The sequence below is a fragment of the Crocodylus siamensis genome, chromosome 4 (assembly GCF_052110815.1).
Source record: "Crocodylus siamensis isolate JL-2025a chromosome 4, ASM5211081v1, whole genome shotgun sequence".
Taxonomy (NCBI): domain Eukaryota; kingdom Metazoa; phylum Chordata; order Crocodylia; family Crocodylidae; genus Crocodylus; species Crocodylus siamensis.
The window spans coordinates 229,146,364-229,174,224 of record NC_143398.1 but is presented as its reverse complement, the minus strand read 5'-3'; the positions used below and the strand labels follow the sequence as shown (position 1 = coordinate 229,174,224).

At 41.6% G+C, this 27,861-nt stretch overlaps 1 protein-coding gene across 2 annotated transcripts in view; it reads left to right on the top strand.

The window, feature by feature from the left end:
- THSD7B (thrombospondin type 1 domain containing 7B) overlaps positions 1-27,861 on the top strand; it is a 678,955-nt gene that overhangs the window by 633,223 nt on the left and 17,871 nt on the right. For both annotated transcript variants that reach the window (XM_090045842.1, XM_090045843.1), the window contains exons 18-21: positions 1,628-1,769; positions 4,445-4,560; positions 6,221-6,338; positions 20,126-20,271. In XM_090045842.1, the coding sequence (XP_089901968.1) occupies positions 1,628-1,769; positions 4,445-4,560; positions 6,221-6,338; positions 20,126-20,271 (522 nt within the window). The remainder of the gene's footprint in view (positions 1-1,627; positions 1,770-4,444; positions 4,561-6,220; positions 6,339-20,125; positions 20,272-27,861) is intronic.

Genomic DNA, 27,861 nt, shown 5'->3' with positions numbered 1-27,861 from the left:
GGTGTTGGCTGCAGCCAAGCTAGGAATTTTGACTGGAGCGTGCCAGTGCTCCTGCTGAGACTTAAACCATATTTGGAATCAGGAAGGCATTTCACCTCATGGTCAGATTTGGAAGAGATGTGGGTTTTCTGTCTTCCTCTGCAGTGGGAGGCATGACCCTCTACCTAGGATCCCTTGAGTGTACATTAAAATTTTACAGAACACCTCCAGTGATGGAAAGTCCACAAGCTTCCCTAGGCAGCCTGTTTTACTGCTTCACTGTTCTAATGGTGAAGAGGAATTTCCTGATATCCAATATAAATCTATTTTGTTGCCACCTCAAGCCATTGGTCTGTGTCCTATGTAGAGGGATGCTTAGAAAACATGTAGAGGTCCTCCACCCCTTTATGACACTTAGAATACAAAAATATTTACCCTGGTATAAGGAGAAGTGATATTATGAACCTCCATCCATAAAACCGTGACACTTCTATCTACTTTGTCAAAGGCTATACATCTGCAATGCTTTGGAGCTAGTTGCAGTAGAGGCTTCTGCCTCAGGTGAGGTGAGGAGAGAACGGGGGAATGATACAAAATAGAATTGTGTGAGAGAGGAGGGGGATACATTTTTTTAAAATATACCTGTTAGATTGTTACACATACTTTAGGATGGAAAGTCAAATACAGAGATGCTAACATGGACTTGTAAGAGCATGTACTATTTGCTTAAATGTATTTAAATTTGCATGGACACATATGTATTTACTTAATGTATCAGCTGCTGTTGAAAAAGTGGTCCTGTATGGCCTACAATGTCATAACCAGTATGTGTAGTGGCAAATATAGTATAAAAGAATGGTCTGTTGTAATTTCTACCATGGCTGCATGGCTGAAAATAAAAAGCTTTAAATCTTCAGAATGTTCCCAAGTTGCAGCTCAGTTACAGTCATGACATTATTCTTTGATCGTGTTTCATGTGGTCCTTGTAGTAAAGGGTTTTTTTCCAGATGATGCTATCTGTTTCTGTTGGGGTCTTTAAGTTACAAATAAGTGTCGGCAGAAGAATAATGATCAATTCTGAGTCATGAATAAAAAGAGCTTAAGCATTAACCATCTGAGGTAAGTGTCACTCAGTGAAGTCTTGTGTCTCAGACAGACACCTTGATCACTCATGGAACTGAAGCACACTTTTAACTGAGTTACAACATTAAGAATCCTAAAATACTTGATGTAATTAATTTTTTTATCCATCTTTACTGCTACAAGGTTTTGCTTGGGAAATCATAGAGTCGCAACAAAAGACTTCTCAATTTTTTGTTTGCTATCTGCCTTAACCCATTATCCTACTCTTAAGTAGCAATAGGATATATTTGTTAAAGAAGTGATGTGTTTCAAAATAGAGTATAGTAGATGTCAGGCTTGGTAGTATTAGGATAAAGATGTGTTAAATGTTAATGATACCTTTGAAACAGGTTAATTATTGAAAATATTTAAACTGGCTTAAATAACAGGAAGGAAATAATATAATTTGTGGTCTGATATAGGAATAACCATATAACAATATAATATGTGTATGTATCACAGGTAATTGGTATCTATAATATTCACTGAGATCTATTTCTACTTTGCAATTTAAAAAAAAATCTAGGTATGTGATCCCAATGTTATGCAAACACGTGTTCGCCATGTGTTAAGGTCTCCTTCAAATGCCAAGACTTGCCCAGAAGATTCACAAATGCAACCTTGTGTTCTCAATCAAAATTGCTTCCAGTATCAGTACAATCTGACAGGTAAGCATAACTGTGATTCACCTGACAAGTGGAAAAAGTAATCTTTCTCACACACTTTTTACTATACATTTACAAAGTCTGAAGAGACATGACAACTTAAGGTACAATATTAAACTGTGGTTCTAGTCTTAAACATGGCTTTGCCTATAACACTCTACCGCTCTGCAAATCTGCTCTTTGGGTGTATTTACTCAACTACAAGATGAGGGTTTTTTTCCCCCAATCAGCATGGGAGGAAAAGCCCCTCATCTTCCATTCACATACATGGAAAACTCATTAAATACATTATCTATCTGTCGGTGTTAAAAGCAGCATATGCTCAGCAATGGAAACTAACTATGAAGTTGATTAAATGCAGCCAACAGTGAGCATGGCTATAATATACATGTGCTATATTGGACAAACTTGCTGATAGGAGCCTCTCACAAGGATAAATTAATACAGCCCATCTGAGTCAGATATATGGTAATGCCCATTAAACACAGTCCCCCCACTGCTGACTTTTTTTCCAAGTCATGATGAGCATATATTTTGACTTCCTGTTCATTCCAACAGCTGAGCTATGTCCTTCTTTCCTATTTCCACTTATTCCTGTTTTTTCACCAGCCTTAAATGCCTGGCAAACACCATGAAATGAGCTCCTAATAGTTCTCCCAGAATCCTTCTGCCCCACCCCCCTCAGCCTGTCACATGATTAGTGTGGCTTTGCCCCCCCCCCCCGAGGTGGAGCTGGACCAGGTTGCCCCATGTCTCATTTGCTTATAAATTTTTGGAGCATCTCAGGACTCATGGCAAGAACACCCCGTTCCAGTCATTACTGGGGTCTAATTAGCATGTGGCTCCTTTGTAGGGGGTCTACATACTTAGCAGTGCCAAGCTATGGCGTTACCATAGCTTGAAATGCTGCCAACTGCTGGGGCCCTGCTCAATGACCTGTGTGTTAAAGCAGGGGTGAGCGAAATACAGGCCATACTTAGCAAGGGAAATACCATGATCACTAATGCGATTTTCCTCGTGGCTGGGGATGACCGCTTTCTTGACATGAAGTAGTACTTGCAGAAGTAATGTATAGTTAACCTCCCACTTTCGTTTCCAGTGGGAAGATCTGGGCTTTTGCCCACTTCAGGAACATGGAAGACTCCTCCCTAGCTTGCTCCTGCATCCATATGGCTGCGAGCATGCAAAACTCAGGGGCATCAGGACCCCAAACCTCCGAGCGTGGGCCTGCACATAGAATGCCAACCGAGTGATTAGAAAGCATCTGAAGCCCCAGGTGGGGTGGAGGCTGTTTGCCAGTAGTAGGGCCAACATGTGGTTTTTGAATGACTCATGGATTTGGAATTGATTGGGCTGATTTGCTGTGGAACACAAAACATTTTACTTAAAAAATTGGCCTGCCAATGGATTTTATCCCTTGGGTGTGCAGCAAGGCTGGGGTGGCACAGTGGCTGGACTTGCTTCCCAGCAGCCTCAGCAGCGATGGCTGCTGCTGGCACTGTAGATACTGCTGCCGGCCCGTTCACCCTGTGCCCGCCACTGGATGAAGCAGGCATGCTGGGGTTCAAGATGAGTGTTTACTACTTGAGCTATCGCTGCAGCTGCACTATAAATTAACAAGAATGGGATGGAATCTGTTCTTGCGCGAGAATTATTTAAAAGTGAATTGTTGACAAAATTCTAGTTGCAAGGAAATGTTATAGCTGGGCAATCCTATTGAAGAGGATAGTACCCAGGTGAAAGCAGTGGTAAAACCTGAAAGCAATATGGGTTGCATAGAAACAAATGAAGGCAAAATGCATTTAGAAACTTATTTACAAATGACTGGAGCTGGTTGGAAAATTCCAAAATAAAAAAAGGAGAAACAGGGGGGAAAAAAGTCCTCTTTTTAACCATCTTTGCCAGTGCTTATATATATTAAAAAAACCACAGAACTCAGCTTCACTTTTAGATCTGTGTTTCAGTTTTCAGGAGTAACAGGAAAAAAAGATATTTTGAAATATAACTTCAGCGTATTTGAAATGAAAGCTACCGGTAGACAAACATGCAGCATCATGGTACCTCTTTTATAGTCATTTTTCAAATAACAATACTTTCTTATTCTTCATTTTTATTGGTAGCAAGGACAGCAGAATACATATTTTTTCTTTCAGTTTCTTCTTTGATATAAAAAAGGAGCTTCAAAGCTCATGGTAGGTCAGGTAAATGTTAAACATTATTCTGAATAAGGAAACATACAAGGGAGAATGGAAATATCACTTTCACTTAAGACAGAGCTCTGTTTGAGATAATGCTGAGCATTACTTTGAGAGAACAAATAGCTTAAAATGGAGTTGCACTTGAGAAACTTCTATGGCCACTTTATCAAACTGAAATTTTACTTCAGGCTAATAATATGGCCTTGTAAATGTGCCAACTGTTTTTTAAAGATATACTTTATCAGCATTCAACAGTTTTCTACATACTCTGATGTACTGCTTTTGTTAATGGATATCTGAGACTTACTTTTTAGAACATTTTAGAACGTTTATACTTTTTTATCTGTTTTGTTTCTCATATGAGCTCACAATCCTAAAGCTGCACATTAAACAATGATAACCACGTCATGGAGTAAACTGAGGTATAATGAAGTGCAGTGGTCGTTTGCTTTAATAAATATAATTATTGTGTATTTTTAGACTGGAGTACATGTCAACTGAGTGAAAATGCAACCTGTGGACAAGGGATTAGGAGCCGCCTTTTGAGCTGTGTGCGCAGTGATGGAAAAACAGTGCATATAAACCACTGTGACCAGGTGAAGTTTACAAATGCAGTAGAGAAATCTGTTAAAGATTAATGTATGCATTGGTTATAGAAAATTGCAGTTCTCTGACAAAGCTGCCTTTGGAGGTCTACATTTAACATTTGCAAGTCATGGAAGTTTGTGATGATCAATCCTGGATTTTGGAAGTGGTTAAAAAAAAGGGTGGGGGGGGGGACCAGAAAATAAGAGTCTGAAAATGATAATGTATGCTAATTGAATGTATGGCTTCTTTTCACTACTCTAAAGTTGGATTTCAGTGATAGGGTAATGTTTGCATATTTGCATATTGTGGTACTGTGAGATCCTTTAAGGCTGCATGGAGTGCCACACAATAGTAGCACTTTGTGTGCAAAAATCAACACAGGATTCACGTAAATCCAGATTTCAAATAGGAATCCGGTCTCAGAAAATCCTTGCCTGTTATGGTCTTTCTGAGTTCTTTGCAGCCAAAGAATTTTTCTTTTGTTTTTCCACACTGAAAAATGAGTGAAAGTAAAGGGCTGGCATTATTCAAGGCTGCCTTAAGTCTAATGCGGGGTTCCTTTAATCTAAAAAGTTTGAGAACAATTGGACTAAGAATTATGTCCTGTTGAAGTCATATGAGTAAGGGCTTGCAAAATGGAGCCTACAGTAAACAAGGCACCAGGGAAGTTATGAGATGTAAAATTGTCTTAAAATGTAATCCATTATTACTGCACCTTTGAAAAAAAATCCCTGAAAATGATGACATGAGTATCGTTTACATTGCGGTGAACAATTATTTTGGCTGGACGGCCACTTGATAAATTTTGGTGAGTTGTCGAGGGTTGCACATGCAAAATCATTTAGCAGATATAATTTTAATGAATTATAGATAAAAAAATCATATAAAAATCAAGCATCAAATATAACATTTTCATTTTATTTTTAAACATAATTTTTGTCCTCATTTATGGTTTTTTTAGTAGTATACATAGAGGCAATTGTATAATAGCTCAAAATAAAGTCTTAATCTCGTATATTGTGTGTGGGAGGGGGGCTGCCTGGGAGCCAGCTGGGGGTGGGGGAGAGAGGGATGGCAGGGGGAGCATGCAGCAGAATTCACCCAGGAGATGCAGTGGAGGTGCAGTCCACAGCTGCCTCCACAGTGCTGGGCATGGAGCCGAGCCTGGCCCTGACTCCAGCCCTAACCTCAGCCCAGTATGCTGGGCAGGCAGGCAGAGTGGGTGGAAGGCATCCAGGACCTGGAGCTGGAGCCCCACGCAGTGGTGGGGGGCGGTGTGCTGTCCAGCTACAGCTCCCCTCCACCCCGCCTGGACTGGTGCAGCAGGGGCAGGAGCAGGGGAGGCCACTGGAGGTGGGGAGAGCCAAGCTGTATTTGGGCAGCTGCACCCACACTGAGAGTAGCCCCACTGAGAAGCTGTGCTCTCTGATCAGGGGTGGGGATGGGGCCAGTGGGCACAGGCGGGAGTGCGGTGCTGGCTGTTCCGGGTGGTGCTCAGCCCTATGCAGAGTGCCACGGGGCAGCTGCTGGCAGGATGCAATCAATTGGTGGGCTGGATCCAGTCTGTAGGCCGTATTTTGCCCCTCCCCCCGGCTTACATCCTTGTAAATTTTCTAATTTTAGTGATAACCAACCAGTTTCCATTTTTTGTTATTTATTTATTTATAGCTGCATTTGGAAAAACCTATAAAAATGACCATTCAGTGCCTCGTGGATTGCATTGTGAATTGTCAGCTTTCCAAGTGGTCAGCCTGGTCACAATGTTCACACACTTGTGGTGTTGGAGGTAAGCGCTTTTCCAAGACTGTTTTTACCCTTTTTCTGTATCTCTCAAAGACTTACTGTGTGATAAAGAGTGTTAATAAGTGCAGCCCATCCTGCAAATATTTATGCAGAACCTTCAGAACAGGTAAAAAGAAACATACATTTATCTGCAAACTTAAGAAGGGCTGGAATTGCTTCAATATGTAGTAAATCCTCAGAATATTCTTTGGATTTTTTTTTACATGTTTCATTACAATCCCATGAGGACTTTTCTATGGTGGTGTTGGATTTTTTTCATAATTAGTTTTTTTTTTAAATTTAATTAAAATTTGTCAGGCTATTTTTTTGAATTATCCAAATATGAGAAGCAGACAGACGCGTACAGCAAAGATCATTTACTAATTTGTTCCAAAATCTGTAAATTCAGCCACTGAAGAAAAAGCCCCAAACTTTTCTTCTGAGTAGAACCAGGTAAGATAAATGTAACCTGAAAGATAAAGCTAGTGAGACTTGTACATTTTGTTTGGTTTTTTAAAATTGATACTTCCTACTCTTCTCTGTACTTCAGAACTCAAAATATCAGCACAGTTGTGTCTATAGTAACTAAAATAATAACTGTTTATGTTATAGAAAAGGCTTCTGTAAATATTCTGCCTTCTTTAGGATATGCTTAGGCCCTTACTTCATCACTGGGGTTCTGTACAGGTATATGCAGTTGAGTATGTATCTTGTACAGAGAAATGAATGTCATTAGGACTATTAGTTTTGAATGTTTTTGTATTTAATTCTTACCGTTCTGAATTTAAAAGAAGTATTATAGGTTTTCTTCAAAATACACCTATGACATTACTTTCCAAGCTGTGGTGTGCTTTGGAATTACAACACAGTTTCTAATTGTCCTAAAGATTTCAAGGTCTGTAGTGTTATTTTGAATCACATTTATTTGAGGACAAAGAAAGAATGGATTCTCAGCTTCTATGGGAGCCTCTTTTTAGACGGATTTCAGAGATCAAAGCATGTAACAGAAACTATCAAAGAGCTTAATATTCAGATTAATCACATTCTTTGTCTGTTGAGCTTTCATCAGTTCAGTAAAACAGTGCTCCCTAAACTTAACATAAATGAATAATGCATAAATATTATTTAATAGCCACCAGCCATTAAGAAACTATTAATTTGAAGCTGAATTTTTCCTCCCTTTTTAAAACCTTTCTAAGGGTATTAATGTTCATGTTATTAGAAAAAATAGAATAATTTGACAGTGCACAGTGGCTTACTAGGATAAGATGAGTCACTCCTACATATCATCAAAAGCCAGTCATTGCTTCATCCTGGCTTCCACTATACAAAGAGTTACCAAAAAAGGAAGTAAATACCCCAAATACTGTACAGTAGCAAAAAGTTTTCTCTCTTGTATATGTCCTCTGTACCTTGCACAGGTAGTAAAGGGAACTGCTGTACCTTGCACAGGTAGTAAAGGGAACAAGGTATGTTGAAATTTAGGTTTAGGTATTTGGCACATTGAGTTTCCTTAGTCTCTTGAGAACCAAAGAAGTTACTTCACCTGTAGGCCAGGAATTTGCATCCTCCTCTGCAGGTTTCTTAAGTCAATTCTTAAGTCACTGGAAGCCAATTAAAAGTGAGAGGACCTGGAACTTTGAGCCCTCAGCTAATCTAACTAGGATTATAGAAGTGTTTTGGTTCCAACCCTCGCCAAGGCTAATCGCTTCATTACATCTGAATAACTCCATTCAGTATATGTTATGAGTCCTCCATATTTTTCACGTACAACACGCACCCTTTTCCCCAAAAAACAGCTGCTTGAAATTGCAGTGTACATTGTATTTAGGAAATATAAGAGCAGTTTCTTCCTTACCAAGTAAAAATAAAAAATATTATCTTCAGTGTCTCACAGGGAGAACAATGGATAGATAACAACTCCTTAACCATTGCTACAAAGGGTGCTAACAGACATGATGGTTTGTCATAGATTTCATAGACATTAGGGCTGGAAGGGACCTTGGAAGATCATCAAGTTCAACTCCCTGCCTGAAGGGCAGGAAGTCAGCTGGGGTCATAGGATCCCAGCAAGATAAAAATCCAATTTGCTCTTGAAGGTGTTCAGTGTAGATGCTTGAACCACCTCCGATGACAGACTGTTCCAGACCTTGGGGGCTCAGACAGTAAAGAAATTCTTCCTTATGTCCAGCCTGAAACAGTCTTGCAGGAGTTTATAACCGTTCGACCTTGTCATCCCTTGGGGCGCTCTGGTGAACAAACGTTCTCCCAGATCCTGGTGGTCACCCCAATAAACTTATAGGTGGCCATCAGATCACCCCTGAGCCTGCGCTTTTCCAGGCTAAAGAGCGTCATAGCTCTCAGTCCGTCTTCGTATGGTCTGTTTTCCTGACCTCTGATCATATGCATGGCTCTTCTCTGGACTCTCTTGAGCTTCTCTACATCCTTTTTGAATTTTGGGGCCCAAAACTGGATGCAGTACTCCAGCTGCGGCCTCACCAAGGCTGAGTACAAGGGGAGAATGACGTCCCAGGATTTGCTTGAGAAGCATCTATGGATGCAAGCCAGCATTATGGTCGCTTTACTAGCTGCAGCATTGCATTGCAGGCTCATGTTCATCTAGTGGTCAATGATGACCCCCAAGTCTCTTTCTTTCATAGTGCTAGCCAGCGTAGCACTGCCGAGCCTATAAGGATGTTGCAGGTTTTTCCTCCCAAGGTGGAGAAGCTTGCATTTTTCGGTGTCAAACACCATCAGGTTCTCATCCGTCATGCGATTAGCCAGTGGGGACAGAAGTTACACATAAACTAGTTTAAGTGATCAGAAACTGGTTTAAACCGGTAACAGAACAGAAGTTCAGTGCATATAAACCAGTTTCAAAATGGCTGAAACTGGTTTAGGATAAACCTTGTTGAATGTAGTATCAGACTTAGCTGATTTGGGTCAAACCAGTTTATGGAACTTCTGTCCCAAACCGCTTCCTGGTTCAAGTTAAATCAGAGTCCCCCAGGATCCCAGCATACTCTGCAGACCTGTGCTGGACTGGGCTGTGCTGTCTGGTCCAGCAGAGCAAGGCTGGCCCCACTCCTCTGATCTTTAGACAGAGCAGGGGTGGGTGCATGGCCAGACGCAGACCCCCACAAGGTGGAGGGGGTGGGGAAGATGCTTAATCCCCCCCACTCCCCTGTCCCACCAGCATGGGCCCCAGCCAGAGTCTTCCAGGCAAGGGTGCAGTAACCACTGTCAGGCATTTCGCCCTGCTTGCCACTCAAGTGGTGGGGTGTGTGGCCAGCTCCAACAGCAGTATGAAGTGAATGGAGATGGAGGGGGATTTAATTCTCCCTCAGTGCCCTGTCCCACTGGCATGGACCTGATCCCTGGCCACTGCCCTCTTCATCTCAAGGGGCCATGCTGGCCGGCATCTTACCATGCCCCCACCTCTGCTAATGAACCAGTGGGGGGGGGGGGGACTCTAATGGGGCAGCAGCCCCTAGATAGTGTCCCAGGGAGTGCAACCCTATTCCCAGTGGGAAGATGCACTGCAGTCAGCAGCAGGGTGGGCAGAGCTTCCACTACCTATGTAGGGTGAGCAGTGGGGGCGTGGCTTAGAGGAGTGGCTACGGGAGCTAAGCCAGATTTTGAGGTGGCCATAGCCCCCCAAAGGACCCCTAGCACCACTGCTGCCGTTTGCTTCATGTAGTGTGTAGTAGCACATCCCCCCACACCAGAAAAAGATTTGTGCTCCCCAGGACACCATCACAGGGGCTGCTGCCCCATCTGGGTCACTCCCCCCTCTTCAGTCCAGTGGCAGGGCTGGGGGTGTGGACTGACGCCAGCCAGCATAGTCTCCTCCCCAGTTATACTCAGCCTGCTGGGGCCTGGTCACACCCCCACCTCAGTACAGCTTCCCTGCAGCCATGGGCTCACCCTAGCTCTCCCCGGCTTCTAGCCTGAGCCACTGCAGGCATGTGGCTGTATTTCTGGAATCAAAAGTGCATGTCTAGTCATTTGCAAATCGGTTCAATCTATGCAGGTTAGACTAACCTGCAAAGATTGAATCAATTCATGCTCAGGCATTTTGAATGTCTGTACTTAGCCTGAAAGCACTCTACAGCTGTTCACTGCCAGAAGCACCTTTTTTAACATCTGTCAGCATATGCTGGGAGCAGAGCTAGGCTGATTTGGGGTTTATAAACGGAACCTGCTGAGAAAGAATCAATATGGCTTTTGTAAAAGGAGGTCATGTCTCACCTACTTCAGTTTTCTAAGGGCATCAACAAGCACTTGGATGCTAGTGACATGACTGATACATTGTACCTGGGCTTTCACAAAGCTTTTGACTGAGTCCTGCAACAAAGGCTCTTAATGAAATTAGGTTTGTCATGAAATTAGAGGCAAGGTCTCTACTCATAGATCAGTAACTAGTTACAGGCTAGAAAACAAAGAGTGGATAGAAACAATGTATTCTCACAATGGAGGGAGTTAAACAGTAGGGTCTCCCAGGGGTCTGTGCTGGGGCCTGTGTTAAGATATTCATAAATGATTTGCAAAGGAGGGTAAATAGCAAGGTACCAGATTTGTGGATGACACCTAATTATTCAGGACAGTGAAAAACAGACCCAACTGAAGAAATGCAGAAGGATCTTGTGAAACTGGGTGAACAGACAATCAAATAGCAAACGAAGTTTAGTGTTGATAAGTGTGAAATGATGTATGGGGGGAAAAATAACTCAAGATGCTCATACAAAATGATAGGCTCTACGTTTGTTGTTGTTATTCATGAAAAATCTTGGGATTATTGTGACTAGTTCACTCCACTGTTTAGAACCAGTCATAAAAATGGCAAACAGATTGTTAGGAATGATTAAGAAGGGAATTGAAGTTGGAACAGAAAATGTCACTATTCTGCTGTACCAATAAATGGTACACTCACACCTTGAATACTGCAGGCAGTTCTGGTTTTCCCACCTCAAAAAGGATATTGCACAGGTCGAAAACATACAGAGAAAGGCAGCAGGGGGTGATCAAGGGTGTTGAAAGGCTTCCGTGTAACAAGAGACTAAATAGGTTAGGACTTCACAGCTTTGAGACAAGACAACTGGCTTGATGGGGTGGGGGGAAGTGGATTTGATAGAGGTTTATAAAATCGTGGATGACTTGGAGAAATTAAATAAGGATTTGCTCTTTGCCATCTCTCAGATTGCTATAACTAGGGCACATAAAATAAAATGATTAGAAAGCAGATTTAAAACAAACAAAAGGAAGTTATTTTTTACATTGTATAATTGCCTTGTAGAGCTCATTGCCATAAGGTATGTTGTAGAGGCTAGCGGCTTAACTGGGCTCAAAAGAGGATTAGATAAATTCATGCAAGAAAGACATGATTCGTGTGTTAATACCAGCTGGTATTAAACATGGTAATAGGACTGCTACCTCCAAATTAGAACTTCCTAGGCCTGTAAAGGCTTTAAGGGAAGAGGGGCAGAGACAGGTCAGTCAGGATAGGCCCTGCATAAATAGTTTTGCCTTAATAACTACTCTCTGCCACTGTGAGAGAGATGACAGATAGGTTAGATGGAACTGTGGTTTGACCCAGCCGTGGCAGTTCTTACACTCTGATACCCTCCATGTATATTCTTTTACTCTGAGACTGATCCTACAAGCAGAATTGAGCTAGTGATGGTCTGAAAACTAGCCTGCGTCACTTTTTTTTCCTGAAGAAGTCTTCTGAATATATCATTTACTAAACTGAGGCCCTAATCCTGAATCAAACTGAGCTACTGTGAACTGCCAAACAGATGTGGAGCCCCACTGATTTCATACATACCTAGCAAAGCCAAGTGCCAGTGCTACAGATCTAGGCAACTGCCTGTGTATGCCTTCTGCAGAATAATATCTCTCTCAATTTTAGTTCTTTCATCCTATATCATTTCTTCCTCTATTATTATTATATAGCATACAATAATTAAACATTTATTATACTATGCCGTTAAGTGGGTTGTAGTAAATAATAATTTATTGCTGTTATTAATTATGGTAACAACGATCATTATGTAGCTTTGTATTTCTTCATAATATTCAGAAAACTAAAACTGCCCCAAGAATGTAAGCATTTCAGCTGCTTGTAGATGTTAAAAAAAACAAAAAACAACCCAAAATGCACTTTACCTAAAGAAGCAGTTCATTATTTCGACCCAGCTCTGCAGCATCTATATAGATTGGGCGCTTCAGCAAGGCTTTTTGGCCCTTTGAACTAAAGCTGATTCAATCAGCTATTAGATAAAAGCACCAAAAAGGCCCCACTGAAGTGCCCAATCTATACAGACATGCTAGCCAGGTCCAGCTAAGGCATTGCCGCCTCTGGACATGTGTGGGAATGCAACGAGTTTAAATTAAAGCACCACTTTTGTGGAGGTTTTTTAACATCTCCAAGTGGCTAATCATCTTACTGCCCTTGAAATCAGCAAGAGTTTTCAGTTGACTTCAGTGGAAACAGCATTAATCCTTAAATTAAACTTTAGAAGAACAAAAGGTACGTAAACTTCCATAAGACACTTAAGGAAAATGTTCACCTTCTTGTCCTGGATTCACCAGATGAAAACATTATGCATCACTATATCATTTAGTGATACTGCTCTGTATACAGTTAAATAATGTAATGTGCACCCCTCGAACATAATCAAAGGTAGACCATTCACATATATTGCTGCTAAAATTGGTCCTTAATAGTCAAAATACGTATTCCCTCTTCTGACTTCTCTTGGAGAGTTTGTGAAGGGTTTACCTGAGAAACAAGTTTTGGCAAAGGGGAATAAATATTATAAATATCACTGAGATTGAAATTTATGTTGCTTGGTTTCTGTTTTTAACTGTTGCTTAACAGGCAACATCGCTATCATATTTTTCTGTCCGTCTCTTCCAGTAAGTTATTCTGCTGTGGTTTATTTAATAGACAGTAGGAGTGCCCTGTTGTTTTCTGTTCAAGTTTTTTGCTAGGGCACAACACGTAAGAAATATGATGTCGTGCTGCAGTATATGTGGCATTGACATCTAGTGTGGCTGTAGTACGTAACACTATTGATTTTTATAACTGATGATCAATAGAGTATATCTCTCTTTCCTTCCTTGACTGAGCCAACAGAGGCTTGTAAATAGATTATATTTGCCTGTAATAGCTGTAGTGTTAGGTAGTTTCTATTATGGATGCTGACTAGCACTTCTGGTTGACATTGTTTTATATGTTAGAATGCCCCGTGCTTACCCTAGTACTGTTATGGGAGGATTTATAATAGCGTAGCTAAAGGATAGTCCTCTAAGGACCTAATCTAAAGCCTAGTGAAGGCATTGGAAAGGCTGTCAGTGAGGAGGAGCTCCCACAGACATCATTCCCTTTATTAAAATAAACAAGAATGTGTAATGGGTATATAGAAAAGCTGCAGATTAAGCAGAGATCCTCTTGTTCGGTACACACCATTCAGAGCTGTATGTAATCTTTAGAGTTTTCCAACTTTGTGTGCTTAAAATTAGAACAGATCCTTCCTCATCCATTTGTACCTAGAAAAAGTATTTGAATTAGGTGCCTTAAGCCCTTGACAGAAGTTACATATGTGGCATGATTAATGTGTTAATTGCATCATAAAAAGTAATGTGCCACATGTTGAACCAATTTATGCTGCTATAAAATGGCAAATATAATGTAGAAGTTGCTTGTGGCTGGTATATGTCAGAAATTAAAATGCGGCAGATCTTTCTGGCCTGGGGCAGTGCTGGTAAACTCACATGCCATGTCTCCGGGCTGGGGATGCCTTTGCTTCATCCCAATGATTAAATGTTTGTTGAACCCAGGAAAGTCTGGGATCTGGCAAGCGACAGCATAAATGGAGCGAGCTAGCTGCCCCTGCCGAACCTCCAGAGACAGCCTACGGTTTCTGTCCTACCAAACACCGGGTCCTAGGTCTGGAGCTGGGATCTGCCCTCCCACCCAATCCTAGGTGCTTTAGGTTTAGGTGCTGGTATGTGGCCAGTCCAGCAAATGATGAGTCCCCACTTAAAGCCAGACTGTGGATGTTGCATGGGGAGCTCACATGCAAGCATCTAAAGTTGTGTGGCAAGTCTGTCAGATGATGATTACCTGCACCAACATCTAAAGCCTTCCACAGTGCAGCTCAGTGCAGGCCTGCACCACGCAGTTTTTAGCTTGCTAGCAGGCTGGAAGCTCAACGGTTCCCCACATCAGCAAGGTCAAAGGGTGCCCAGGAAGCCCAGCATCAGGGACCAGTCCCTCATACCAGGATCCCGACCTGCATTTGCATGACTAGTATATGGTGATTTTTTTTCCCAGATCCCAACATCATGCATCCTGCCATGTACATCTAGCATAGCAGGATGCACAGTTTTGGGGATCAAGGATAAAATGCATCATATCCCAGTCACACGACTAAATTAATGTCTGCCAGAGGACTTAATTTCAGCACCTGGAGTTTGCTGTTCTCCTACTGCCATCACCAGGACATTTCTTGTTTATCAAGGGACCCAAAACTTGATCATAGGCCATGGAAGAGAAGTGTAAGTTTACACATGTATGTTCATATCTGAAAAGCCTGCTATTATATGGGCATGAAGGACAATTGTCATAACAATATTCACCTTCCTTATCTGGTTGATAAGCTATTTGTGGTTTTACCTCAAGAGTTTTCAACCTTTTTAATGGTTGTCATTCTTTCTCACTTGGTTAGAAAATGCAGAAATCCCAGTATGTTGCGCCTTGCAGACTGAATGACAACAAATCAAAAACCAAAATCCCCCTAAAACCAGTCTTCTCCGAGGTATGAAACTTGTGGTTTGTTTAATCAAAGCACATTTAAACTGCAGTGGCTGACTGAGAGATTGACCATGCAGTTTTTGCTTGGGTTTGTTCTTCATCTTTTCTCTTGTTATCTAGGCTGGCCCTCACAATTATAGTTCAGGCACATATAAAGTGACCTAATTTTAACTTCTTGTCATTCTTCTCTTCTGTATTTGCCTAATGGAGAATACAAAACAAGTTCGTATTAAAGAGGTATCAACATTTTCGGCATTTATTTAATAGACAGTAGGAGTACACTGTTCTTTTCTTCAGATTTTATGCTAGCTAACAACACGTAAGAAATTTGATGTGGTGCTGCTGTGTATGTAACATTGACATCTAGACACGCCACATACACTGCTACGTTTGGCAGTGTCATCTAGAATTAACTTTTGTCATTATTTTACACATCATTTTTGACCATGTAATATTTCTTTCAAGGCAAAGCAGGAAACTCTTATTATAAAAGTGCACTTCTGCGATGACAATATAGTCATTGTTCCAAAAGATAATTTTAAGTATCCAGCAATAACAAACCCAGCAATCTTCTTTTCCTGAACTTCTGACAGATTTGGTGATGTGAAGAGACACTTTCAGTTCCCAGCATACTTTATGCATTTTCAGGTCATTTAATAGTGCATAGCAGATGAAAGAGAAATTCATTTTGTTCACTGAGAAATGGAAGAACCAACAGAGCTTTTACACTGCCACTGTTGTATGGAGAGAAAGTTCATTTCATACATGCAGAGATTATAGTCTCAGTCAATGAGATAATTACAAAGTAAATACTTTTCTGAGTGTTTCCACAACTTGAGTTCCTATTGAGCAGCCAGCTAGAATATAAAGGGAGAAGAAAAGAATGAAAGCCGTCGGGGATCCTCTTCAGTCCATAATCCCAGATTGCAATGCACTTTTCAGTATATTCTTTTAAAAACTGTGGATAGAGAGAAAGGAAATAGCAAGGATTAGTCAAACAGGTGGATCACTGTATACCCCTCTCACCAGTGAGCCCAATGGCTTGGGTCAACAAGCATTCGGAAAATACTTCCAGTCACGTAATAGCTCAGTTATAGGAAATCGTTGCTTAAAAAATAACAATTCAGTTCCTGTTCACAGCTTCTTATTTAAATGTTTACAAAAGTATCCCAATCACAACATAGAAAAATGTACACTATTTCATTTATTTCCATAGATGCATAAGTGCTTTTAAGAGTTTTATGCCTTTTTAATCAAATAAAATCTCTTCAGTGATCTCTGTTTTTTAGCCACTTGAATTTATTATAAAGATCACAGTAATGAAGGGACCTTAGGAGGTCATCTAGTCAGTTTGTCTAACATGGTTTCTGTAACCTGTTCTCCAGAACCTCCACCAGGGGATTTCCTAGCATTGCAATGGAGCCTATTCCAGCGTTTAACTATCCTTACAAGGTTTCTCTTGATGCTAGTCCTAAATCTTCCCTCCTGCAGATTACCCCACTTTTGGTCAGACCCCTAGTGGACAAAGAGAGTAAATGTTCAATATCCTGTTTTTAATGTTTTCTTCCGTATTAGAAACACTATTATTAAACCACTTTTCAGTTTTCTCTTTTTTAGAGATGATCAGCAATACCTGCAACCTTTCTTCAAATGTCATCATTTCCAAATTGCTTATCATTCCCGGTGCTGTCCTCTGGGCTAGCTCCAGGTTGCTTACATCTTCCTTAAAGTGCACCACCCAGAAGTGGTCATAGTATTCCAGCCTGAGGCCTTGATAGTGCCAAGTTAGCGTAGAATAATTATGTTGCGTATTTCAAAGACAACTTAGGCAGAATTCCAAGAAAATCTGTGACAAGTCTGTTTCTTAAAGCATTTTACGTTAGACGTATGCCGATAGTAATCATTATGCAAAGAGATGTGGCCAGTGGCTCTAGCCAGGAGCCCCAAACAATCTGCATTTGCATTGTCCCCATCCACAGAACGCTTGCTTTTCTGTCATCCAAGAGTCTGTGGAGTTGGCTTCCAGACTCCCAAATTTTGCTTCCTTAGATACAAATGCTCTGTAAGAAAGGAGGGAAGGAGGAGCAGATACCTGCAGTGCTGAAGTGTCCCTGGGATTAGAAGGAATGATGCTTAGTACAGGTGAAAGGCAAAACAAGCAGTGAGTAGAAGGCAAAATAAAGATGTTCTCTTCCTTCGAGGCCATGGGACCTAATACCACAAGTATTTGAGGCTTTTTCCCCTTTCACTGATACAGTGGTTTTCATCGCTGAATAGTATCTGATTCCATGGTGGTTTAGAACTTGTTCAGCAACTTCATTTAAAAAATGATCTTAAAATGAGTTTTAAGATACAAGGTTCATTCTGGGAGAATGGCATTGTGACTGTAAAGATTTTGCAAGGTTTTCTGTGTTTAGCTTTTTCAGATGAACTTGCTTTTTATTTTTCTAGCTAAAAAAGCATTTTGGAAATCACAATTTGTAGATATTTATTGTATTAGTTTGTAGCAAAGGGATGACTTCTTTTTTTACTTTCAAGCATGGCCATAACCTAAACAGCAGAAAAGCAACTACTCTTTGTTATAAATAAGTACAGCTAAGAAGCTGTATATCCCAGCTGCCACACATTTCAAGGGTGTTTGCTTCTTGCATTTGGACTGGCCTGTCCCTACTCTAGATGATATCTGTATGACTGCAATCCTAATGGCAGTCCTTTACCATAACAGACTGCCTCCTTCTCTTGCCATGAATTAGTAATGTTATGTCTCTTGTATATATCTGTGACAAGTGTGTATCAGCTAACAGGAGTCATTTTTCCTGCCTCTCAAATGCAGTCCCATTCAAATCTAAGGCAAAACTCTCCATTTGGTGATCTTATGCATCCTTCTGCATGAGGCCTTTCTCCTATTTTTAATTGTAACAAGGACTGTAACAGGCACATTTTGGGCAAGAACATTTTTTCTCTGAATCTTTTACTTGGTATAGAGAATAAAGGCAGAAGAAATCAGATTTCTGAAATGTTAATGAATTGTATTCAGTTCACACGTGGTAACCTCATTTCTTTTTCCTTTCAGTGGGCTGGAGGGAGGGTTACTGAAAACAAGCAGGATTTTAAAGGGAATTATAGAAATGATTCTAGACCATAATAGCCATTAGTGTGCTTGCAATTTTCAGGCAATATGCATACCATTGGGTCATTAAAAAAAATCATTTATAAAGAATAGTGAACATATAGTGAATATTTAATATTAAAAATTATAAGGCCATAGCCATCAATTTTCTTATGATATTTACTAATGAGTCTGGATTTTGTTCAATGTTTTAACAATTAAATGTTTTACATGTACAAGGAATGTGTTTGGAGAATTTAAAAAATGATATTGAAAAGTATTGTTGGCCAAAGCACAGCATTGAAGACATACTAAGTGTGTCTCAAGTCTATTTAATAAAGCATGTTTTCCAAGTATTTTGCAGGGAAATTATTTTAAAAGGCTTTTTATTGGTGGAAAAATGAGCTAATAATGATGATAAGCTTATATAAATAATAATTCATTACATACTATACCTTATCTTTATTGATTAATTTAACATAGAAGCACTTCATAGCAGCACTGCGGGTTAGTTTATCAGCAGTTCCATTAAACCCTCATAAAAAGAGATGGAATTCATATGTGGCTTTCATTAAAGTAAAATCAGAATACTTTCAACTTCATTTCATAAGCTGTTAGTAATTCACAGAGAGTAGATGATCAGGTTTTGTCCATAAAAGTTTTCTGTATGGATCAGGATCAAAAGCTAAAAACATACCACACAGGAGGAAGCAAATGATGTCTGTAGCCGTACTTACATTATCAAAAATACAACTTTTTATTAAGAAACATGAGGATGAACTAGTGAGCGTTACACAGGGTCAGACCTTATATTTCTGCTCTTCAGAGGTAGGAAAGAGAGAACAACTCTCCACTAGGGAGTGGAGAATGTAGAAAGAGGAAATGACTAGGACTGAGAAGGAGGCCCGGGAATGAGGAGACAGAACGATGAGGGGTGCTAGGTGAGAAGAGAGATGGAGGAGAAAGATTTGGGGAAAAGAGAGGTGGGGAAAACAAGACAGAGAAAGAAGGAGCAAACACTTAGACAAGAGGAGGACAGAGGTGAAAAAAAGGGCAGTTCAAACCGACAGGTTGCTTTGTCATCTGATTGACAGCCACAAAGTAATTGCAGGCTGATCTCTTATAACATGTTCATCCCCGTGTTGCACTGACAGTGACATGTTGCATTGACTGTGTTGTTGATGGACTGCGTTCTCAGCTATAGATGCTGTATCATTGTGGAGTGACTTTGGCGCCCTGTCTCTCCCTGGCTGGAAAAAGGCTTCCCACCCTCACCATAGGGAGTGGATTAGGAGTCAAGCACATGCAACCCACTAGAGTTGCATGAAGAGAGTCATGTGTGGTGTGAGAGATGTGGATCAGTCAGGGTGCCTTGTTTCTCATTTTAATATGTTATTTTAAAGTATCCCAACCTCCTCGTGTTTCTTAATAAAAAGTTGTATTTTTGATAATGTAAGTGCGGTTACAGACATCATTTGCTTCCTCCTGTGTGGTATGTTTTTAGCTCTTGATCCTGATCCATACAGAAAACTTTTATGGACAAAACCTGATCATCTACTCTCTGTGAATTACTAACAGCTTATGAAATGAAGTTGAAAGTATTCTGATTTTACTTTAATGAAAGCCACATATGAATTCCATCTCTTTTTATGAGGGTTTAATGGAACTGCTGATAAACTAACCCGCAGTGCTGCTATGAAGTGCTTCTATATTAAATTAAGCCAGGGATTGCTGTCTGGTTACTTACCACTATCACTTACCACTTGAGCCTTACTGCACTGTTTATATCCTCATCTCTTATGGCAAAGTCTTTGTTTCTAATGCAGTGTGTTATGAATGAGTACTTTCTCTGTTTCTTTAGGCCAAATGACACGCACTCGATCCATAATTATGCAGGCACAAGGAGAAGGAAGGCCATGCCCTACGCAGCTCACCCAGTACAGAAATTGCCCTGTAAAACCATGCTACAGTTGGATTCTTGGGGAGTGGTCTCCATGCAAAGTAGAGGTATGTCTCGTTAAAATACTGATTAAAAGCTTCTCACTGAAGATGGTGAAAATACATGTTATTAACAACAAATGACACAAGCGTGTGAGAGAATTTATATAGCTCTTCATAGATCTGAAGGATTTTTCCTGCCATTAAGACCATGATAAAATCCACATTAAATCAAGTGGGTTCACCATGAGTAGACCTACTCATGCAATTATCCAACCATTAGAAACTAATCTTAACAACACAGGTCAAAGTAGTATACACTTATAGTGATATTGATGTGAGTTTTATAGGCTTTTACTCAAGGAAAGCTATAGTAAACCATTATTCATTACTTAAATAAAGACTACTAAACATTGATCTGTAGACATCCAAAGTGTTTTATTTTTGAAGTAATTATAACACTGTACAGGTGGTCTCTGGGCACCTCAGAGGTCTTCCTTACTACATTTGCAAGGTATTGTACAAAGTGCTGATCTCTACATTCTTCTTAGTGTGAGTTACCTTTTAATAGTCTGAAAATGTAAAAGCCTGATTAAATTGTAATGCATCACACATACACATCTTTGCTTGGTCAGCACAAGGAGCCTGCATTTTCTCACTATCTTCAAGTTGCAACATGCTTGCATTGATTTTTCTAATGCTGTCTCCACCCCACTCAGTTATCTGTTAGATAACGTTTTTACGTGTTAAAGCAGATTATTTAGACATTAACTCAACTTAAATTGATGTCAGTTTTCTACTCTGAAATTATTTATATGGGTTGAAATCTACTGCAGCTGCCTAAAGTCAGACAAACTGAGCTCTTTTTGCCAGAATTGTGGTTCAGATGGAGAAGTAAAGTCCCTTCCCATTATCCAAGCACGTGGCTTCAGAGCTCATGGCTCCCACTCCACATTTTGAGGCACAGAAAGTTGAGGGCACTTCATGTACAAGTGGTGTGGCCATGATTTTGCTTTGTCTTCTGGTCTGCACTTTTTACGAATTATGTACTATAACAGGGAGCTTAGTGCTCCTGTGACTAAGAGAAGGAAGGCTGCAGGCAGGGCTTAGGTGGCATTCAAGGGAAAGCATCTGACTGGAAGGGGGCCAGGCTTAGAGAGTATATAAGCTCAGAGCCTGAGCTGGAGCAGGCAGTCTGGCCCAGGAGGCCATGAAAGGAAGAGTTCCTGAGCAGAAGGGCTGCAAAGAAGTTCCTGACTCGCACCAGGGATACACTTGAGCCTGGGATCAGGGCAGGCAAGTAGAATATTGTGGACTTGCCTGGAGAATGTCAGTAGTTGGAAATTGGGACTAGTGAGGGAGGTTGGATGTCCCAGCAGGCCTGACAGTGAGTCCAGAGCCCAGGAACAGGGCAGAAGAAGAAATAGAGATGGGGCTAGGGAGAGACCAGTGCCTAGAGTGGGGTGGACATGAGGCTAGAGAGAGCCTGGCACCCAGAGAGGGGCAGAGAAATAGCTAGAGGGAGCCCAGCACCCAGAGAGGGGTGGAGACATGGCTAGAGAGCCAATTCCAGTGATTGGCTCCACAAACAGGGAAGAGCCTGGGAGTAGGGCATGAATTGATTGATTGGTAACATCTGTGATGCTTGGGTGTGGCTAGAAGGGGAGGTGAGAAGGCCACAAAATGAGTCCTTATTGTACTGAGCAATTAGACCCTAGCTCATGAGTGGGTGAAATGTCGCTCAGGAATTTCTGGGGCAGCCTCCCTTTTCTAAGTACATATTTACAGCAAGGCGTGGCAGGAACATAGAAGGGGACATACCTAAGGAATCAAGGAAAACAAAGGCAGAGTGGCTACCAGGGGCCATCACTGCCAGCCCTGGGGACAGCCTTTGTTACATATAACACCTGTTATACCATCTGTTTCTTCCATAAGGGAAGCAAGAACCCATGTATATGGAGACTGGTGCATCTGGGATAACCTAGAACAGGGGAGGGCAAAATATGGCCCATGGGGCAGATCTGGCATACCAAAGGATTCTTTCCAGCCCATGGTGGGTCTCTTGGCCCTAACCAGCCCGGGCATGGGAGGCCATCTGGGCCATGGAACATGGAGCCAGTCCCACTGCCCCTGGGCATAGAGCCAGGCCAGGGCAGCGTGACAGCCAGACTCAGCTTCCCAGCAGCCCTCACAGTAGTGGCTCCTTCCAGTTGCCACTGCCTGCATCACTACTGCTGCCAGACCTAGACCCACTGCCAAGGCAGCCCAATCCATTTGCCCTGCACCCACCACTGTGGGCACTGGATGGAGCAGGCAGTGTCTTCATGGAGACTACCCTGGGACCCCTGTGGGCAAGGCATGCTGAGTTGGGAAGATGGGATGGGACCACAGGTGAAGAGGGAACAACTTCTGAGAGTGGGCAGGCAGGGGCCAGGATCACAAGGCAGAGAGTGCATGGAGTTAGGGTCCAGGGCATAGCTCCAGTCTGCTCCCTGCATGTCCCTGCCCGTGGAACCAGCGCCTGTCACAGGGGATGTGGGGAGCAGATTGCTGCTCTGCCCTGGGCCCTAGCCCCATGCTGTCAGTACCCCATCCCTGCCCACCCCCCCCAGTCCTGGACACCGCTCCCCACTCTGCCACCCACAGTCCCATCCCATTCACCCAGCTGAGCAAACCTTTCTCACAGGGGTCCCAGCCAGTCTCCATAGAGACCCCATCCTTCCTCCATCTGGCATCCCCAAGGGTGGGTGCAAGGTGAATGTGATCTGGGACAGATAGGATCAGTTGTTCCCTCTCCCCGTGCACTAGGTGAGCACTCCTTCTCCCCCATGCTGCACCAGACCAGGTCAGCACCCTGCTCCCTCCAGTCCACAACAGCTCACTAAAACTCCTTAAGTGGCTCTCCAGCCTAAATAATTGCCCACTTCAACCTAGAATAATCCCTGACTTGTTGCAAAGTAGAACAGGGGTCTTTCAACACTTGGCCAGATCAGGACTTAGGAAGTTATAAAAAGGTTTATAACTTCCTTCCCCTTATCTCTGTTCTGTCAAATAAAAATTCAGTGCACCAGAGAAGGAAAATTAGCCCCATAAATACATATAATATTTATAAAGTAATTGCACTCTCAGCTTTAATCTTGTCAGGCTAAGAAGGGTCAGTTCTCATGAGTAGTCTGATAGGAAGCTCTCAACTGAAGGAAATAGTGTGGTTGATGAGGTTGTTAGTGCTATAACTGAGTTAATACTGAGTCAACACCTTGGCACATAGTTAGGATTATTAACTCAATGACACATTTTGCAGAGTAGAAGTGTGTAAATCTGGTGCCTAGCCAGTTTTCAGTTCACATCATGTAATTACAACCTGTATACTTCATAGTTCCCCCTGCATTGTCAGTTGGGTACACCATTCTTCTCTCTTTGCTCTTTGTATTGTGTTTCTGTGCTTTATTAAATGACTGTCATAGGTGGCTTCATTGCACTGGAAGGAAAGGAGGAGTGCTTTCTTTACATACAGCATATTTTAGTGAAGCATTTGGGGATGAAATGTACTATATTAATATAAAGTGAATAATTTCTGAGTTTTGTAGGAAAGAAACATAAATTCTCCTTGCAAGAATATCAGAACATCCTATTTCTTAATTTGGTTCTCTTGAATAATGTCCTGCATCTACTTTGACTAATGTGAGACTGAAAAATCCATTATGAAAATGACCTCTCACAATTATATGATCAAAATTCTTAAATAGAGTCCGCAATACTGGCTTAATTTTAGAGTAACACTTTTACTACAGATCAGTTGATGCAATGTGAATAATTAGATCCATTTGCAAGTTCTGGAGGATAGTCTGCCTAATACATATATTGCACTGTCTGTTTTTGCATTTCATGAATCGAAGTGCTGCATTCCTACTCATGGAATCACCCATATCACAAAGACATTACACATTTACCCCTTGAATAAATGGCAACCTTTAAAGGAATGTAAAACCTTTGAAGCAGTGAATAGTGACTAGACTACTCCTATAGGAGTAAGTTACATAAATGGCGATGAATTTTCAATCATAACGATGCTGTTGAATGATTCCCTGGGGAAAACACGTAACGGTATCAACTGTTACTATCACTTTGATAGTGAAGGACAAAGAGAGAACTAAGCATCTAAGTATATAACTTCCATTTAAATGAGCAGATGTAAGTGTCTAAATTCATTTACAGCATGACCCTTACAGTCAGAGTGATGTAGTTAGTACAGTTGCCAACCCAAGACAATTTTTTACTGACAGTCTGCAAATTTTTTACTAACAACTAACCTTTTTTTTCTGCCAGGCCCTGGAAAAGAACTCAGTTGAAATTCAGGGGTTTAACAAACCCACTGTCACAGGGCGGGGTCCTAAGAGCGGCCGTGATCTCTCCTAGCACCCCCTACCGTGCTAAGTTGGTATCAGTGCACTCTCATTCTCGCCCGCCACGTCTTTGATGGTATTAGTGTTATGGGAGGCTGCCTTTTCGACCCCTTGGACACGGTACCCCAGATGAATCCTGATCAGTGCCCCGTCTCAGCTGACCCCGTGCACTAAAGCCTTAAGGGCTACGCGTAGCTCCTCCCACCCCTGATACCACGCCTCAAGCCTCTCAGATGTACTGGACGTTGTCTTGTCAAAATCCCTTGCCATGCCCTCATGGCGGCCCCTTGCTTGCCTTGCTATTGCCCGCATCCTCACGGATGCCCTCTGGGCTCGTCTCAGTTGCCTGCACCCTCGTGGGTTCCCTGGCCTCTCTCATGGCTGTTTAGCCTGTGCTCTCTCACAAGCGCTCCCTGGTCTCTCTCTTCTCACTGATGCCAACGTTCCCCGCGGACAATCTCTGGCCTCTCTTGCGGCCATGCCCCACCGGGGCACTCTCACGATCCTGCCCGCACTGGGGCCCTGCCTCACGAGCAGGGCTCAGGTGGCTGTAGCTGTGCCTGGCCCCCAAATCCCCTCCCTGGGGCTTCTATTCCTGTGTGCCCTCCCTGGGGCTTCTCGCCGGTGCCCACACTGGTGCTCCTCACAATTGGGGCTCTGGTGGCCCTAGCCATGCCTGGCCCCTAGATCCCCTCCTCGGGTCTACAATTCCTATATGGCTCAGGCGGCCTTGGCCTTACCTGGCCCTCAATCCACTGGGCCCCTTCTCAGGACTGGAATCAGTGCACCCCTGACTGCTGTGTCCTCTCTGGCACTGGGGTCCCCACACCGCTGTGGAGCCCCACTGAGGCCTCCTCCAACCCCTATTAACCTCACCCGGTCCTGCTCAGACACCAGGTGCTACTCTTGCTCTGCTTCAACATTCATTCTTGTTCAAAGATGGAGCTTCAGTCAATTCTGGTTTCTTAGGTTTTTTATAGAGGTGGCTCCATTTTTTATAGATAAGCATTTTTTACCTTTTTTTTTTTTTTTTTTTTTTTTACAGAGTGTCTGTAATTTACAAACAATTGGCAACCCTGGTAGCTAGTCATGTTAGTTTGAAGTCAAGCAGAAGGCAAGGTAGATTTGCACTTCTATGGACAACCTAAATCAGAGATGCAGAGTATAAGCTTTTGTAAGCAGTGGGCTTCATCAGATGCTGTGATGCAGCAGATGCAGCGCTTGATGAAGTAAGCCCGCTGCTTACAAAAGCATATCTGTGATTTAGGTAGTCTCTAAAGGTGGAAATCTATCCTGCTGTCTGCCTTAGCATCAGATCATTCTAACCTTCCTCACATAGGCTTGCCAACATATGAAAACATTAGCCAATCAACTCATTAATTAATAGCTCTTTACCTTAAAAGGGAGACCATTTACAAATGCATACCTCATTGTAGGGAGTTTCTTATGTCTCATCTAGGGAACCTTCTTCTGATTATGTTGAGATGAATCCTAGTATCCTTACTGAAACAAAGTGCTATGAATCTCAGTACCAGTTGTTTAAGTCTTCAAGGATGGGCCCTGAGTAATTTAGGAAGAAAATAAGGATTAGTGTTGTGCTCTATATTGTTCATGCCTTAGTTTTTTATAGCAAAAAGTAGATGTCACCTTTCCTCTGAAAATTGCCTGTGATATTTCCATATGCAAAAAGTATTATGATATTTAAATCACATTAGGTTCACTTGTAAAACATATGGCTAGCCTTGAATGAGCACTACTAAAGAGATTTCACAGTTAGATGTTAACATTTCCCACATTGTACAGTCCAAAACACTGTGGTCATTTTCAGTTCTAACTATAGAAAATACGAATGTATCACTGATATCACAGTGTGATAATTCTCTTGATAAATGTTGACTTCAAGAGGTGACCAGTATATCAGAAGATGATATTGTCAGCTAAAATAAATATCTTTTTAATATCATCTTTTTTCTATTTTAGTGATATTTGGTCATTTCCTTGAGCTATTCATCTGAGTTGGAAATACATTGTAGTTTGATAGTATTTGTTCCCAAGAGAATTCTCTCCATATCACATTCCATTTCTACCAACAATTTCTATGAATTCTAACCCAATGGACAGTTGGATGAGTTATATGCACACCATTAATCCAGGTCTGCAATAGAGGTTTCTGCAGTGAAATAATAATTGAGAACAGTAAGTTACATACTGACTAGACTGAAACACAGTGTTGAAAACTTAATGTCTAGCTGCAAACACTAAATCTGCACTAATACTCTTCTAAGATACTTTTGATTATCTACTTTAAAACCAACTACTTATACTGCTATTTCCATTTCTATATGTGTCAGTGAGGCGTTATAGAGAAAATGAGAATGATACTGCATGGATATGGGAGCTCCAATCTTGGGATTCCTGCTACCAACCCCATTGCTGAATAAAATATAGTTGGTAGGTCATCATTTAGTTCTGCAGATAGGGTTCATTATTTTCAAAGAATCTACTGGCAAGTGATCCTGGGCACATGTACATGTGCAATTAGCATGGCTAGGTGGCAGGAAGGGGTCTGGGCCAATGCTGGATTGGCGTTTACATGTGTGTTTAGGTGCAGTTATTTTTTCTGCCATAAGATAGTATTGTCCTCAACAGTACTATCTCATGGCAGTGAAAATTAGTTTGCTGTGGTCTAATAGCATTGCATGTGCAGACTGTAATGCTTTACAACACAGCAAGTTAGTCTACTGCACAGTTAAGTACACAGTTAGATGCATCCACTGAGTATCATTTTACAAACCCATATAAAAGAAGTATTTTATCTCTCATCATTGATAGCTAGAAAATGTTATTTAAAGGCTTGCTTTTGGGAATTGGCTTATAGGTAAAATAGCTATGCATTAATATAATGGTCCAGGGCAATGGCAAGGGTTAATTGATTTCTAAAAGCATGGTTTTCATACAATTTCACAGCCTTCAAGGCAGACAAGGATAGAGACACAGGCTGGGAAATTGTAGGCACGTACCAGTGTTCCCTAACATGAGATAAGGTGGCTCCACTGCACAGTACCCAAATGCAGAGCCCTTGAGACTTCTGGTTTGGGGAACAGACCAAATGAGAAGACTGGGAAAGCCCAAATTATGATGTGTGCATGTGATGTGTTTGTGAAAAAAAGCAATGTGCTGTCAGGACAGAATGTGGACAGTATGACAGCCACAGTCATACTGTGCGTCCAGTTCTGGGCATCGCACTTTAAGAAGG